This window comes from Macadamia integrifolia, chromosome 9 (genome assembly GCF_013358625.1).
Source record: "Macadamia integrifolia cultivar HAES 741 chromosome 9, SCU_Mint_v3, whole genome shotgun sequence".
Classification (NCBI taxonomy): domain Eukaryota; kingdom Viridiplantae; phylum Streptophyta; class Magnoliopsida; order Proteales; family Proteaceae; genus Macadamia; species Macadamia integrifolia.
In genome coordinates, this window is record NC_056565.1 from 1,048,777 (window position 1) to 1,065,936 (window position 17,160).

The following is a 17,160-nucleotide window of genomic DNA, read 5'->3' on the forward strand; positions in this document are numbered from 1 at the left end:
CTCTCTAATTTAATGAGTTGAACTCTACTTGTCATGCTATATATTGATAGTTAGGGAACATATTTTAAGTATTTGTTTTGTCTTTTTCTATTATTTGTTCTATCTATTATTATTCTATAATTTTTTATGCCTTTAATTGTTAATATTTGGATTAATCTGCCATAATTAGATTGTTGGTGAGACTTTAGCTTAAAATGGAAGAGCCATTAGGTTTACACCTAGGAGATGGTGATTCAAATCAACCAAGAAGTGATTTAACTTTTACAAAAGATCAGGGAAAAAGCTAGAACTTACAAAAATGATCTTCATATGGTCTTTATCAACCTAGAAAAGGCCTAAGATAGAGTCCTAAGAGAGTTAATCTGGCATGCATTGGAAAAGAAATGAGTGTCTAGTAAGTATATGGACATAATCAAACACATTTGAGGGGTGTTGACTAGAATGTGAGAATTGTGGGAGGTCATGTAATTTCTTCTTTTTTTAAAGTATGAGTAGCATGTTAGTTCATGCTACTTGGTTAGCAGCCAAACTTTGTTCGTCAAAGAGTACCAAGAAACTCCGCAACATGTCATAAATAACCAATGAATTGGAAATGCCTTTTGGTTTAATTACTTTAAAAATATTTCGAATAAAATCTTTAGAGTTTATCTCTACAATTAAAATTTCCTTCATCCAATCTCTTCAGCCTTGGTGATGTGACACTACGATTGAACTTTGAGTTTATCATGAGCTCTCATCCCGCATTATATGAAATCGAAAATACATTCCACTAATCCAATCTAAGGGTGAGATCCCATGATCGAAGAAATTCAACCACAGCCTCAAGAGAAGCTGGTCCTGTAATCATTTTCTTGATTAACAAAAAAAAAAAATAAAAGAAATTCAGAAAAAACAAAGATAATTTTTTACTAGAATTACTACCAACAAACTACAAAATGAAGTCCTTATGGAACTGTCCAAAACAGCCTTTTGGCAATTTGGGCCAAACTATTAAGTGGGCCTAAATACTGTCTCACAATTCTACAATCTGGGCCGGGCCCACGCTCACCCATATTAACATCACTAGAGTCGCAGTTAGAACATAAAAGTCCTTCACTGGTCCTTCAGGAAGAACCAAATAATGGCTCCGAAAAAGAAGCAACAACAACAGCAGAAACACAAGGGAGGAGGAGGAAGAGGAGCTTCTTCTTCTTCGTCCTCCAAGAACAAACCCCAAGCATCTTCAGGTCCGAAACTCCAAATATCGGCAGAGAACGAGCAACGTTTGCGCCGACTCTTGATCAACTCCAACAAGCCCACGCCCCCTCCTTCCACCACTCCAGCCGGTGAAACACTTTCCAAAGTTCAGAAGGCCAAGAAGCTCAAAACCATTTATGAGAAGCTATCTTGCGAAGGTTTCACTGACGATCAGATCGAACGCGCCCTTTCCGCTCTCAATGTATTGAATCTCCAATCAAAATTTTGGTTTTCGGAGATGATTGCTTTTGTTTTGCACTTTGAGGTTTATAGTTGTTTCTGTCTTATAGGAAGGGACTACATTTGAGACTGCTCTTGACTGGCTGTGCTTTAATTTGCCCGGGAACGAGCTTCCCTTAAAGTTCTCGAGTGGGACTTCCTCGCATACCAATGAAGGTATATATGATCTTTAGCATTTGTTGAATTCACATTGTTTTGAGGGCAAATGGGTGTAATTGATTCTTCTATTCGAACTGGGTCAGGGGGTTCCGTTGGCATTATAGCTGCGGCTAAGGATGACTGGGTACCTTCACCACATCCATCCACTAAAACTGAGGAACAAACGCCTGGAGTTGCTGTTAGAGTCAAAGGGCATTGGGGAGATGACATTTTGGATTCTAGGCAGCCGTCCCAAGCTGATTGGATTCGGCAATATGTCGAACAACAGGAAGAGGTACTTTTTTGAAATGCTGTGTACTCAACTTCAATTGTACTAACAAAAGAAACAGTTGATTGAATGAAATGTGCTTGCAATATCGGGCTCCGTGCTGTTCCATAACCAGATGAGGGTGATAGCATTTTCTTTCATCCACTCAATGTTATCATCAGAGGCAGAAGTAGATGGAGTATACTGGAGCTTGTCCTTTGCCATAGTGTAAACTCTCACAGCCTGAAGTCCATAGTAAATAATTGGAGCTCCCTTTGAGTTTGATATATATTCACATTGTCTGTAAGACGGGTAGTAGACTTAGGCTGTGTTTGGTTTGCATTTTCATTCTGAGAAATTCCCATTCTCATACTCTAAAACACATTCTCAACCGAGAATGAGAACATTGTTTGGATACATTTGTTTGCCAAATGCATTCTTAATTTTAAAATGCTCATATTCCTCGTCAACATTTCATCAAACAACTCATGGGCATTAGAATTGTCAAAACTATAGCAACATACAAGGGACAAGTTGAACAAATTTGCATATAACCAGATAGATAACATCCTTGATGAGTACGTTTAGAGAATCTCGAATTCAATATTGTTTAACACATCTACGGTGCTGCATGCAAGACATCCATCCTCTTCGCAAATTCAACCACCGTCAACTGCTATTGGATTGGGGTTTGAGAGAAAAAGAGATGTGGTGGCAGCTAAAAGAAGAAGAGAAAGAAAGAGGGATAGAGGTTCTGCTAGTGCTTGGATGGAAGGGTTCAGCCATGGTTGGAGCAAGAAAAGAAAAGTGGGGAGAGAAGAGATGAGGAGTCGGAGAGGAAAATGGGGTGGGTTCATGGCTTAATTTATTATTATTATTATTATTTTTTTTGTGGCTGTAATTATAGAGGATAAGGAAGTGGGTGATGATGGATCGGCGGTCTGGTTTCCTGCTACACAGCGATCACTGGAAAACATGATAGAACACGATAGTCGATACCAAAATGTTAACGTAGAACAGCAATTTTGGCATCTCAGATTGTGTTCTCTGCATAGTTGTCATGGCGTCGCCAAGGCGACGATTTGGTATCCTGGCGGAAAAAGAAGTTCATGGTAGTGCTACGATTTACGTGACTCAAAAATGGCTGTTGCCATTGGCTGATAGGCGTCACTATGGTACTGCCATGGAGCCAGGTCATGCCTGATTCACTAGGCGGTCGATTTTTTGTAAAATGCAGGGTGATTTTGATAGGGCTATGTTGGTTTTTGATGATTTGATGTTGCTTAATGTTGGTTTTATATGTTATAGGGTATATATTGTAGGCTTGTAGCATGCTAAATAACTTTAGAAAATAGGGAAAATAAAAAAAATAGCATACTAAATAATTTTAGAAAATAGGAAAAATAAAAAATGACACATGGTCGATTTGACTGCCATGGCAACGCCATAATGGGCGATTCATCGCCAAATCGATTAACCACCCCTCCACCGCCTTGGATCGATTTGACGCCATGACAACTATGGTTTTCTGTGCCGAACACATTCCAAGAATGCAAACCAAACACAACCTTTGTCTCAGCCATAATGAAGAGAGCCAAAGAGGAGTAGCACTGTAGCAATAATAATTGGAGAGGCAGCAGCAAAAGAGCAGAACCAGCAGCCCCCAAAAGATCGATCAGCCTTGCAGGGTTTTGAAACCGCAACCCGCCCCACCCCCAAAAAAAAAAAAAAAAAAAAAAAAAAAAAAGACTGCTGGAGAAGAAGGCCAATAGAAGCAGCAATAAGGTACCGATACTTGGCCAATATAGAGCTGGAATAAGGAACCAGCAGAAGGGTAGTCTTCACAGAAGAAAATATAAATCAGCAGCAAACCATAGATAGAAAAATCGATCTTGCTGGGTTTTGACGGAGCATAAAAAATTGAAGGCACCTGTTTGAAGAGTCATAGATCTGGAAGATCTAATAAATAAGAGCAGCAACCATGCATGAAGGAACCAACACATCCAAGAATCAGCCATAAAAAAAATTGCAGGATACATAACCCTGAAGAGAAATCAATTTTGGCAGTAGGGGGTGACATCGACTTGTTCTTCCACAAAACTGTAAATCAGCAACTTGAGATCACCATTTAGATATTAGGGGAAGGAGGATTAAATAATAATAGATGCTGCAATAGGTGGTTGCACACCACAGGGTTTTAAGAAGAAAAAGAGATCAGTAGAAGAGAGCATGGTTGTCATGGCGCCAAGGCGGTGGAGGGTTGTCTAAGCGCTTAGGCGCCTGCTTTAAGGCGAACAAGGCGACCAATTGTTATTTTTTTTTTATTTTCCTATTTTTTAACATTATTTATTAAGCTATATATATCTTGTATCATAAAAAATCAAGGTTAAGCAACATCAAGTCATTAAAAATCAACATGTAGCCATATTAAATCGTAAAAGTTAATATTAAGTCATATTAAGTTATAAAAAATCAAAATTTAAAGAAATGCTCTTGTTCTATAATAAGCTTAACTAGTTAAACGATATTATTTTTACATGAGACTTTTTGTATTAGTTATAATATAAAACCAGCTTTCCAACAAGTCTAAGATTACTTAAATCTGAGTTGTAATGACAAAGTTATGTTCTGGTCAAACTTATTTTTATGTGCACGAATGCTGTTAAAATTGCCTGAATGAAAATAATTTTATGGATATAAATTATTTTATCGGACTTTTGGTTTTTAGCATTGTTTTAACATGATAGAATTTATAAAATTTTCATAATTGAGAAAAACTCTAGCATTTAAAAGTTGAAAATCGCCCCTATAACCAAAATCCAGTTTTTGTTCTTGGACTGGGGGTTTAACATTTTATCCTTTTGGGATTTGATTTTTAAACTATTTTTGTTGGATTCAAATAGGGGGTATTTGCTTATTTATGAATAATATCTTAAGTAAATGAAATAACAAATATAAATGAATAATATCTTAAATGATATTTGGCATAAATAAGTGTCAAAACACAAGGAGGCATGCAGTGCAACAAGGCTACTATCACCTAGGCCCCAGGAAAACCACCTGGATGCCTAGTTGTCGCCTAGGCAACGCCTTGACAACTATGGAAGAGAGAATATGAGAAAACGTTGATCTGATTACTTAGGCTCTGATACAAAGCTAGAAAACTAGAATCCTGCAACCAAACCAAGGCAAAAAGAGAGAAGAAGAGAAGAAAAAAAGGGAGAAGAGGGAAGAGAACGGCGAAATCATGGAAGGCTGCCTGTGGCTAGAATAGAACACCTAGCCGCAACCCCCCCCCTCTATATATAATATTTCATCAATGAAAAAATGCCAGGGGGCTAAAATAGCTCTGTACTAGCGCAACCTAACATAAGATAACGTAAAGGAACAATAAGAACAAATATCCCTAACTCAACAACTTCCTTCAAGATCAACCCAGGCACTCTCGGCTGTTGTATAAAACATAACATTGGCATCCATAGAAGGCTCCATACAATTCCACAATCAACACAGTAATGTAATTATCACTGTTTGTCACTCCTTATACTCAGTAGATGTTGTATCAGGTGGAGAGGTAGTCAGATAATCCATCTTCTGGTTGGCTGTGATATAAAATCTAACTGCCTGCGCCCGAGAAGATAGTTGGATGCACTACTAAGCTTTGATAGATGTAATTTGGACATGGAGTGTCCACTAGAGATTTTGAATTGCCCATTATGTATATAAAGGAATAACCAGCAGCAATATCTCTCTCATTCAAAGCACCACAAAACCAACAATAAATACCATAATCTGACAGATATAGAAGCTCAATTGTAATCAAAGCCGACTCTTTTAATAGGCCTATAATTTTGGTTGGAGATTGTAGGCCAATAGAATATCAAAACCCCATAATATGAGAATGATCTAGTGCTTAGATATGTCTTAGAGATTAAAAAAAAAAAAAAAAAAAAATCAAAATCTGAGAAGAGAAAACCAGAATTTGAGAGATTGTGTAAAAGAAAATTGGAGGCTTTGGTTAGTCTCAAACTTAGGTTGAAGGACCCTCCTAGATGGGCCTCAATGTCATAAAACATTGCAGAGATCTGGTGGCCAGATCCACTAAACTGGCAGATCTTAACTCTGCCAGAACCACACCCCCCCCCCCCCCAAAAAAAAAAAAAAGAAAAAAAAAAGGGTATCGCCAAGTACCAGAATGTAGTAATTATTCAATAGAATCAAGGATTATATCAGCCTGAAAGTGGGGTTGAAGGGCCTTACAAGAATAATATATACTGTCCTTAAAACTCAGGAAGATTTGATGGCAGATTCTCAGTTTTAGTCAGTCTCAATTCTGCCAAAACAGTCCATAAAACAGGGTACTACAGGAGGAGAAGCAGCAATAAACTTGAGAAAAATCAATACTGGTAGATAGATAACCCCAAGGAATTACTGCAGCAGGTAACCTCCTTCATATGCATGATTACTGCCATGTAAATTCATCTTCTACGGTGATCAATGCAGAGAGGGGAAAAAATGATAACATATGCAAAGGGAACCCTACATTCTTGCAGTCATCAACTAAGATTTCATAGAATACAGATGGCTGCATAGGTTGCTGCAAACCACAAAGGAAGAACCCCAGTAGATAATCAAAACAAGGGTTGAAGAGAAAGGCTGATAATTAGGCTCTGATAACAATGTAACAGTATCAACCTAAGAAACCAGCAGTGAAAGAGAAGAAGGGAGAGAGTAGAATTTCTAACCGAGACCCATAATTTATTATAAACAGAAACTGTAAAGTGTAATTACAATTAAGGACATAACTTGAACTAACTAGTTACAATACTACCCTTGATTCACTACACACTACCCAAGATACCTTTTTTTTTGGATGAATAAATAATTCATTACCAAGGGGAAGAAGAATATACAAAGGAGAGAAGGGGGGGGGAGGAGAAGGCTTAGGCCAACAAGGAAAAGCCAACTCCAGCAAACAAAAGCAAACTAAAGCTGAAAACAACCAGCAACCAAAACTGAAGACAGCAAAACCAACCTAAGGGAAGGGGAGGAGGGGAGGAGGGGAGGAGGGGAGGGGAGAGGAGGGAAGGCTACAGCTAGGAAAAGGGGGGGGGCTAGGAGGCTTTAGGGAGAGGGATGGTTTCCACCCTCAGGTTCCAAGAGGTGATGATGTGGACATTTCTACGGGAGTAAGCAACAGGGCAGCTATGAAGGGAGTGGATTTTGGAGGTAACATCAAAGTAGATAGCTTTTCAAATCTCCTACTGGGAGAGAGATTTGGGGGTCCATCTACGAATGTTACGCTCCATCCAAAGGCGATTGATGGTTGCAGAGAAAACTAATTTTCCAATAAAATCATAAATAGAAGAGCCCGAGAAGGTCATGTCCATTCAATTCCACTCCCTAGAAAAGGGAATGATGGATCTCCTGCCCGGCCAGCACTTGGAGAGGACGAGCTTCCAGACAAAGGAAGAGAGAGGACAGGAGAAGAAAAGATGAGGGATATCCTCAACACCCTGGGCGCAGAGACAATAGGAGGGGTTGGCTGGGATCTGCCGAGTGCCGGTGAATGAGGAAGGATTGGTTGGGGAGGCAGTTGGAAAGGCAACGCCAGGGGGTGAAACTTTGGCGAGGAATATATCCTTTGAACAAGACCAACTTATGCCAAGGTACCACGGGGGAGGAGGTACGGATGTGGGACCAAGCGGAGGTAGAGGAGAAGATCCCCGAGGAGGAGGGAAGCCAAGTGCACTTATCCTTTCTAATTCTGTGGCCAGGGGGGAGAGAGGAGGGAGGGTGGTCCAGAGATCAAGAAGAGGAGGTTGAGAAGAGGGAGGGGACCAACCCGAGGGGGAAAGAATAGAGGAGACAAGAGTGTTGGTAGGAAGGCCAGAGGAATAGATGGTTCTGGGAGATATCAAGTGGGAAAGGATGCCAGCAGGGTGCCAGGGGTCTTTCCAAAGAGAAGTGGAAAGACCATTGTCGATGGTGAAGGAGATGGCAGAGAGGGCTATGTGTCTGTGATCAAGGATCTTGCGCCAGATCCATGAGGCATCAGGAATGTGCGAGGCAGTCCAAAGAGAGTTGTGCTTGATGAGCCTAGCATAAATCCAATCAACCTAGATGCTTTTGTGATTGGACACAATTTTCTAAATGAGCTTGAGGACCCCGACAGAGTTGGTTTTTCTTTGATCTCCTAATTCCAAGCCCTCCCTCAGATTTGGGAAGGCAAACCTTCTTCCAGCTGAGAGGGTGGAGGCATTTGGGGGAGTCAACACCTTTCCAGAGGAAGGAGCACAGAAGACTTTTAAAAAACTTAATCATAGAGATAAGAAGGATAAAGGTACTAGACCAATAGAGGTACATGGACTAGAGCGCCGATCTGATAAGAGTGAGGCAGCTAGAGAAGGAGAGGAGCTTGCCTTTCCAATACTGAAGTCTCTTCCTCAGCTAATCGAGCAAAGGGGTATAATGGTGAGAAGACAACCTGGAGGAAAAGCAGGGAAGGCCCAAGTATTTAATAGGAAGGTGTTCGATCGGGATGCCAGAGATACCGAGGAGGGTATCTTGGACATTAGGCTGGACTCCAGAGAGGAACATGTTGGATTTAAGGAGGTTGATGCTGAGACCTGAGAGAGATTTAAGGGAATGGAGGGAATCCATGATAGTGGAGATGGAGAGGGCATCCGCCTTAGAGAAGATCATGATGTCATCGGCAAATGCCAAATGGGAGAGGAGGAGGGATTTACATTTTTGAATGGGAGAAATGAGATGGAGGTCAGTAGCGGATTGAATGTAACGAGAAAGAACCTTAAGGGAAAGGAGAATAAGAGAGGGGATAAGGGACATCCCTGATGGATACCACGACCAGAGGATAAGTACCCAACCAGATTATCATTCACAAAGACGGAGAAACGAGGGGTGGAAATGCAAGTGCAGATCCAATGGACAAAGGAGGGAGGGAAGGACATGAGAGTTAACACATTGGAGATAAAATCCCAACTGATCGTGTCAAAAGCTTTATGAATGTCAATCTTGAGGAGGGCAACAGGGGAGTGAGACTTATGGTCGAAACCACGAATAATTTTATGATAGAGGAGGATGTTGTCAGAGATACTCCTGTCAGCAATGAAAGCGAATTGATTTGGACTAACAAGGGAGTCAATGACTTTTTGGATTTTGTTGGCTAGGATTTTGGGCAATGAACTTGTAAAGGAGGTTGCACAGGGAGATGGGTTTGAAGTCACTCATACATTCCGCACCATCCTTTCTAGGGATTAGGCAGAGGAAAGTTTGATTGGTCCCTCCAATTTGATTAGGATTCAAAAAGAAACTCTGCACCATATGGATGAGGTCGTTTCGAATGATGTTCCAACAAGAGAAGAAGAAGCCCATGCTGAAGCCATCGGGACCAGGGGCTTTATTGGCCTTATGGGAGAGAATAGCCGTAAGGATTTCCTCATCATTGGGGATAGAATGGAAGAGCGAGAATAGCTCAGAGGGGATAAATTTGTTGATGAGATTAGGGGACTAAAGAGTCTGAAAATGAGAGGCCACTTCAGCTTTGATGAGGTCGGGGAGATGTGCTCAACCCCCAAAGAGGAGATAAGCTTGGGGATGGCATTGGTATTGTTGCTGGATTTGAGGGAACGATGGAAGTAAGCAGAGTTGGAATCTCTCAGTTTAAGCCGTTTGATGTAGGCTTTTTGGTGGAGGAAAGATTCCTCTTAGCCCAGAGCAAGAGATAACTCAAAGGCAACAACTTTGTCTTCCTCAACCAGAGTAGCATTAAGGAGACCCTACTGGATTTTAGCTTGGATGGAGTGGAGAGTGTCACGATAGGAAGCAACTCGAGATGAGATGTTCCCGAAGGTAAAGGAATTCCAAAGCTTAAGCGAGGCTTTTACATTCTTGAGCTTTTTAGAAAAAGTCAAGAGGGGGGACAGAAAGTGGGGGGTGGGCATATTCCAAGCATTCTAGACAATAGGGAAGAAATCAGGATGGGAGACCCACATGTCAAAGAACTTGAAAGGCTTAGGGCCAAAGGAGCGGAATGAAAGAACATGAATGGAGATGGGAATGTGGTCAGAGATACCAGGAAGATCAAAGGTAGTATGAGAGGAAGGAAAGGAATCAAGCTAGGCTTCATTAACGAGGGCTCGGTCAAGCTTGGAAGCCACCCTGAAATTTCCAGATCTTCGGTTATGCTAAGTAAATTTGGCACCCAACCAGCGAAGATCAGTGAGTTTTAAATCTTCAATACAATCGTTAAAAGAGTCAACAAACGAGGGATTAATGGGGTTTCCTCCATGCTTTTCATGGCTAGAATGAGTGACATTGAAGTCTCTTACTATGCCCCAAGGATTGGATCCAGAGGTGGGGGCAAAGGAAAGCACGTCGGCCCAGAGACGAAGCCTAAGGGGGGTCCTGTTGAAGGCATAGATGATAGAGAGAAAGCAAATGAAGGGGCCGGAGTGATGGGAGATGGACAGGTGAATGGCTTGGGCAGTGGAGGAGAGGGTGGAGATGGATAGAAATGAGGAATCCCAAAGGATCCAAATCCTTCCATTGGGGCTGTGGGGGTAATTGGAAACAAAGGACCAAGAAGGAGTTATAGAGGAAGTAATCCGGGAGGCATAAGCTTCCAAGACGCGAGTTTCCAGAAGTTAGAAGACAACAGAGGTTGGATTTGGAGGAGCGAATGAGAGATCTAATAGCCGCTTGTTTGGCTGAGGAATTTAGACCTCGGACATTCCATACGGTCAAAGGAATCATGAGGAACCGAGGGTGGGTAATGCAGGAGTAGATTACAAGAAACTACTCCAGCAGTTTATAACCCCAAACAATACAAATAGGATAAGGAAACAAAGGAAAAGACCATCAAATAAACCCCCAAGGATACAATACCCATACAGGAGCAAAATCAGCCCAAAACCCAACCCGATAGGAGAGAGAAACACCTGCAATATGGCTGGGCAGAGCGAGGTGCGGCCAGGTCTGTAGGAGTCCGATTAAGTTGCACTCTTAGGCGTAGATAGTCCCTAGGGAGGGTACAAAAACCCCCAAAGTTGAGAGGATTTTGACAGTTGATTGTGAAGTTACAGGCTTTCTTGATTTTCTGACCTAAGAGAGAGAAAACTGAGAAGAACCTTCAAGAACAGCAGCTGAATGCTTCCAACAGTGACTAGGTAAGGATCGTGGGATCCTTATGAGGCCTGGAATACCTTGATTGAAGACCTGGCTGAACAAAGTACAGAAGAGAGAAAGAGAGGAGATCGATCTCTCTCCTATTCCCACTAGGATTGCTGATCGGTTATAATTTCTGGAGACTTTTATCAGAATCTGAATTATACCTCTTGAATGTTACAACAAATAAAATAAAAAAAGAAGAATAAAATAGATGGGGGGTTGAGAAGGGTGAAAGAGAATAAAGGAAGTGGCTATCTCAGTCTAGGCTTCTCACCCGCAGCTATCTCAGCTACTCTAAGCATTTAGTTGTAACTTTCTTTCATAAAATGCAAACTTTTTTTCATTCAAATCTGAAATTATAAGTACATAGGTTCCTCTATTTATAGAGGGCAGAATAGCAATCAAACTACTACTAGGAGCTAGTTTCCTAATAGGACTAGACACTCCTACTACAACTAGGAATTCAAAATAGGACTAGGGCTTGACTTTATGACTCCAACATGGAGTAGGACTAACTAACTAATAGTCCATATAGGACTTTACAACCGACCAATGGCCTAATGGGCCTTTATTGAATTAAATAACAACTAGCTAAACTAATGAATTAAATCCCGTTTTTCTACCTTCTACCTATATTTTAGGCCCATTAAAGTGGTCCTTTCAAAGAAAACCTATGGGATCAAAGACCCAACACATATATAACACAACCCAAGGCTTATTTGCAATAAAATAAGCCCAAGTGACTTATCTACATTAGTGGGGGGCATCGAATGTTTGGAAGGACAACGGGGGGTCTTGGGAATGGGGGAGCCAGGGTGGGAGGCTGACGGATATAGCTAATGATAGGGGAGGCAGATTGGGGGGGCGAGAGGGATTGGATTTGGAGGGCTTTGTACTGGTTTTCTTTTGTTTGGCTTTGGTGGATGCAGGTTTGGTGATGTTCAGCTGGGTGATGGTAGTGGTGGTGTTTAGCAAAGGAGGGGTAGGTAAAGAATGGTGAGTGGTAGCCGATGGGTTATCTATAGGTTGGTTTTGTAGCGAGTTCTTCAAGTTCAAAGAGTTGTTAGAGCTGACAGTGTCAACCGAACCCAGGGGAGTTGATTGCAGTTGTCAGGAGTGTCCATAGCAAGGGGAGCAAAGATGAGTCCTTTTACAGTGCTCTGAGCAGAGCAGAAGTGATGATTTGGCCACGAATGGTCGGACAATAGAGATGCGTGTAGATCGGGGTCTACAGAGGCCACTGGAGAAGAAGCCATGGCAGGGCAGAGGCAAGAGGTTACAGGGATCCCTGGGGAGCAGGGCAAGGAAGTCGAACCAGAGGTGAGGCTGGAGTTGGTTCCAGGATTGTGGTTCGGAAGAGGGTCTAAAGGTGTCTAAGGAGAGGTGGAGATGTGGCCTTCCAAGGCCAATGTCGAGAGGTTTCCATTGGCACGATGAGTGCTGCAGGCGGAGGTGAGGCCTTCCAAGGCTGCGGGGAGTTGTTCGAGCCAAGGCTGAGAGCAGTTTGGCTTGTCGAATAGGTCATGGCAAGGACTGAGGCTGACGGCAAGCTTGAAAGCCCAAAGGGACTGACGGAGTCGTTGCTGATTGTCGACGTTAGTCGAGAGGGTAGACCAGAGGGATTCAGGCCAGAGAAGCCAGAATCTGGTGGAGAGGATGGGTTCGCCGGGTTGGGGGGTTGGGCATGACCTGCAAAGGGTTAAGGGTAAGGGGGCAGATGGGCAGATCGGTCAGTGTTATTAAGTTGTTGGGTAGGATGGATTGTGGGGTCGATTAGGGATATGATAGGGTAGGGTTGTTTGAAAGGGTGGGTTGGGTTGTATAGGTTACCAGGGTATAAAGGGTGATCCGTTGGGTAGTTGGAGAACTGATTGAGAAGGTGGACCGGTAGAAATTGATTCAGGGGGATAAATTGTGGTTCAGGGGTGGACTGGATTGGATTAGAGATCGGGGGAGGATTCATATCAGAGGGGTGGACCGGTTCAATGTTGGGCCGGAAGTTCTCAGCACCATAAGAAGGATGTCGAGAGATGGGAGACGAGTTTTGGTTCAGAGTCCTTGAGTTAACAGCGGCAGAAGCAGGGACAGGAAGAAGGGGGGAGAATATCCTTAGGAGTGTCAGTCAAGGAATCATGGACTTCCTGAGTGTGGGAATAGTCTTCTCCTTCAAATTTTTTTATTGATGATGCGAGAATACTGTCAGCTTCCACCTCGAAACAGATTCTTGCGAACGAAAGTCTTTCCATGGTCTTGGTGTGTTTGTAATACAATGGTTTTCCAATTAGAGATCCGACTAAACTAAGGCCTTTCACACACCAATAGTGGAGTGGCAGATTGGGGAAAGTCACCCAGAGAGGTATGGAGGTGAGATCCGACTAAACTAAGGCCTTTCACACACTAATAGTGGAGCGGCAGATTGGGGAAAGTCACCCAGAGAGGTATGGGGGTGGGTTCCGTCTTGGAGAACGACGTGCGAGCATCCCACTGCTTGAGAAATATCGTTTTTTTTTCAACATACCATGGACCACCATCAACAGCGAAGGCTTTATCAGTTTCAGAGTCGAACTTGAATATGAAAGTCCCATTATCTAGCATGAAGGTGGGCATTGCACAAACAGGCTTCCATTGCTTCTCCAGGGAGGTTTTAACAGTGATGAAAGGTGGTCTGCTGCCAAGGAACGAACCAACTACACAGCATTTCCATTTCTGGATTTCGATATCTAACAGTCCTGGCGTACAGAGGCCAACAAGGGAGGAATTCCGAGTTGCAGGAGGGTGGAAAAAGAGGGAGTGTCTGGCAGAGGAAGGAGGGGAAGGGGAGGAGGAGGAGGGGGAGGAGGAGGAGGAGGAGGCGTGGGGGGGATGGAGGTGACTACCATGCTCCAGGATCGAGTTGTGGGAGATAAGGGAGGCTGGAGGAGGGTAGGGGAGGAGGGGTGGCCATCGGTTGAAGGAGGAGGGAAGTTGACGGTGAGGGAAGGGGGGATTCCGGCGACGGAGTCCACCTGGGGGAAGGGAGGCATTGCAGGTCACGTCATGGGGGAGGGAGGAAAAAAGATTGCAGCTTCGTTCAAGTGTTTCCCAAGATACCCTTAGATAGTGGTAACACTCCATAACACGTTTAATATTTTAAACTAAGGTAAAGTGTCAATTAAGTCAGTCTACCAAGTGCTGTTTCATATTTTGTGTAAAGAGTGGGAAACTGTTTGGCTAATTCGTTTCCCCTTAGTAAGGGTTAAGTAACTCAACCTCCCATTTTCCTGAAAGATTCCCTTATAATCAGATAATCTTTCCCTTCATGGCTTTTGAGAGCATGTAGAGTATTTGATGCTTGCTTGGTGTATTTGTCAGTGGTGGGGAGGTAGTTGTGTGATGCCTATTTGTTACCCAGTTGTAGTTTTTAACCTCCTTGGTGGCTGGGTGTTGCCTTGCTGCCTTTATGCTATAGCTCTCTCTCTCTCTCTCTCTCTCTCTCTCTCTCTCGCACACACACACACAAAGACACACACCCACACACCGACACTCCCACACACATACACACACCCACACCCACACCCACACCCCACACACCCACCAACCCACCCACCCACACCACAGATAAGCACTACTACACAGAAAAACATGTGTGTGCATGTGTACTCAAGCTCACACATAACCATAGTGGCTGTCTAACAGTACCACTTTTGCTTCATATATTAGAAAATTGCCTTTGGAGTTGATAGAGATGTTTTCGAATACAAATACTTGGACCTGCAGTATGGAAAATCTCTAAATTGCTTATTTTTCTTCTTCTGTTGAATCTCATACTCCCCAAATTATATCCTTAGATATCATATGGATGTGCACACCATGAAAGCACAAATATGTAAGCATGTTTTGAATGTACTAATAGAAACTCTACATCAAATACAGGATGACTGGGAGGCTGCAGTAGATGATGCAATTCTTCAAGATTCGAGGAAGGTACTCTCTATTACTATGTCAGATAGTCCGCAACATCGATATATTATTGATAGTTACTATGGGGACTTCATGATGCCGATAAGTCATAGAATTAGGCTTATTTTAGTTGAAATAAGCCTTGGGTTGGGTTACATATATGTTGGGCCTTTGGTCCAATGGCAATGGGTTGTGTATATGTAACCAGGTTAGTCAAGTAGGATTAGTTTATAGTCCCAACTGACTAGTATTTCAACACTCCTACTCAGACTAGGACTCAAACAGAACAAAACTTAGAATGAAATTTGGACTCAAATTCCTAATGATCCTAGGACTTAGCGAACTTCTAACATAAAAAAGACTATAAACTAATCCTACTTGACTAACCTGGTAGTCCTAGCTTCTAGCTATATTATAGGCCCATTAAGTGACCCTAAAACAGCAGCTCCATTAAACCACAGGTTGTAGAGATATAGCTTCTTCATGAAATTAGGTCAAACGAGGGCTGGGGTAATATGATCTCAGGGTTGGCAGATGGGGGGGGTGTTCAAACTGCTGCCCAGAAAATATCTTCAGCAGGCTGTCACAGGCTCTTCTCAGATTCAATATAGCAGCAGCACCTCTGGCGGGTAATGGACCTTGAAACAGCACTCAATTACTTTTATAACCTCAGAAGTCACAACACTCAGAAATAATTGCAAACTTAACAGAAAAGAAGAGAGAAAACTAGAGAACTCGATGGATAGATGTGGGTGGGGGGTAGGCTTTCTCAGCTGTTGAAACAAACCTTTCTCAGGTCAAATCAGTAATTAAGAGCTCACAAAAATATCATTAATCAATTGTGTAGAAAAGCTTACATTAGTTGGCTTTATATAGGTTCAGACATGCCTTCAAAATAGAAGCTTTACAATTTAGAAACTAAAACTGGTAAAGGAAACTTTCAAAAAATAGAAAGTAATACGAAATAGAAACTAGGGAATAGGAAACAGAGGATTTCCTAATTTAAGCTTACTTGCTTGCTAAGACATAAGAAAAGGAAACAAAAAGGGAAAAGGAAACTCCTAAAACTGGAAACAAGTAACTTGTCTTTGAGCAAAGACTAACAACTAAAACAATAAAAGGAAACATAAAAAAAGAAACTTAATGCAAAAGTAGATTACAAGAAACTACCCCAGCAGTTTATAACCCCAAACAATACAAATAGGAGCAGGAAACAAAGAAATAAGACCATCAAATAAACCCCCAAGGATATAATACCCATACAGGAGCAAAACCCGCCCAAAACCTAACCCGATAGGAGAGAGAACGACCTGTTATAGAGCTGGAGAGAGAGAGAGGTGCGGCCAGGCCTGTAGGAGTCCGATTGAGCTGCACTCTTGGGCGTAAATAGTCCCTAGGGAGGGTACAACAACCCCCAAACTTGAGAAGATTCTGACAGCTGACTGTGAAGTTATAGGCTTTCTTGATTTTCTGACCTAGGAGAGAGAAAACTTCAAGATTCTGAAGAACAAGTGCTGGACAAATCTGGACAACACCAAGAAGAGGATCGAGTGGTCTAATAGCAGCCTAGAACACACCCTTAAAAGGGCTTATAGATCGGAGGTCAGAGGAGGGAGATATGGAGATTGATCTCTCTCCTAAAATCTTTGCTGATGCTGGTCGGTTCTAGACTGTAATAGCTTCTAACAGAATCTGAATTATACCTCTTGAATGTTACAGCAAATAAAATAGAAAAAGAAGGATAAAACAGATGGGGGGTTGAGAAGGGTGAAAGAGAATAAAGGAAGTGATTATCTCAACCTGGCCTTCTCACCCACAGCGATCTCAGCTGCTCTAAGCATTTAGTTACAAACTTTCTTTCATTCAAATCTGTTCAATAATGGTACATATGCCTCTCAATTTATAGTGGGGAAGTTTGCAATCATACTAAGATTAGGAGCTAGTTTCCAAAGAGGACTAGACACTCCTACTACAACTAGGAATTTAAAATAGGACTAGGACTTGATTTTATGATTCCAACATGGAGTAAGATTAACTAACTAATAGTCCATATAGGACTTTGCAACCAACTAATGGCCTAATGGGCTTTTATTGAATTAAATAACAACTAATTAAACTAATAAACTAAATCCCGTTTTCCTACATTCTAC

The 17,160-nt window shown here is 42.2% G+C and overlaps 1 protein-coding gene across 1 annotated transcript in view; it reads left to right on the top strand.

Moving 5' to 3' along the window:
• Positions 1–1,101: 1,101 nt before the first annotated feature.
• Positions 1,102–17,160, top strand: part of LOC122088594 (DExH-box ATP-dependent RNA helicase DExH7, chloroplastic-like) — a 42,479-nt gene continuing 26,420 nt past the window's right edge. The window contains exons 1-4 of the mRNA XM_042657908.1: positions 1,102–1,438; positions 1,527–1,632; positions 1,719–1,909; positions 14,984–15,034. Coding sequence (XP_042513842.1) covers positions 1,121–1,438; positions 1,527–1,632; positions 1,719–1,909; positions 14,984–15,034 — 666 coding nt within the window. The 5' untranslated portion in view covers positions 1,102–1,120. The remainder of the gene's footprint in view (positions 1,439–1,526; positions 1,633–1,718; positions 1,910–14,983; positions 15,035–17,160) is intronic.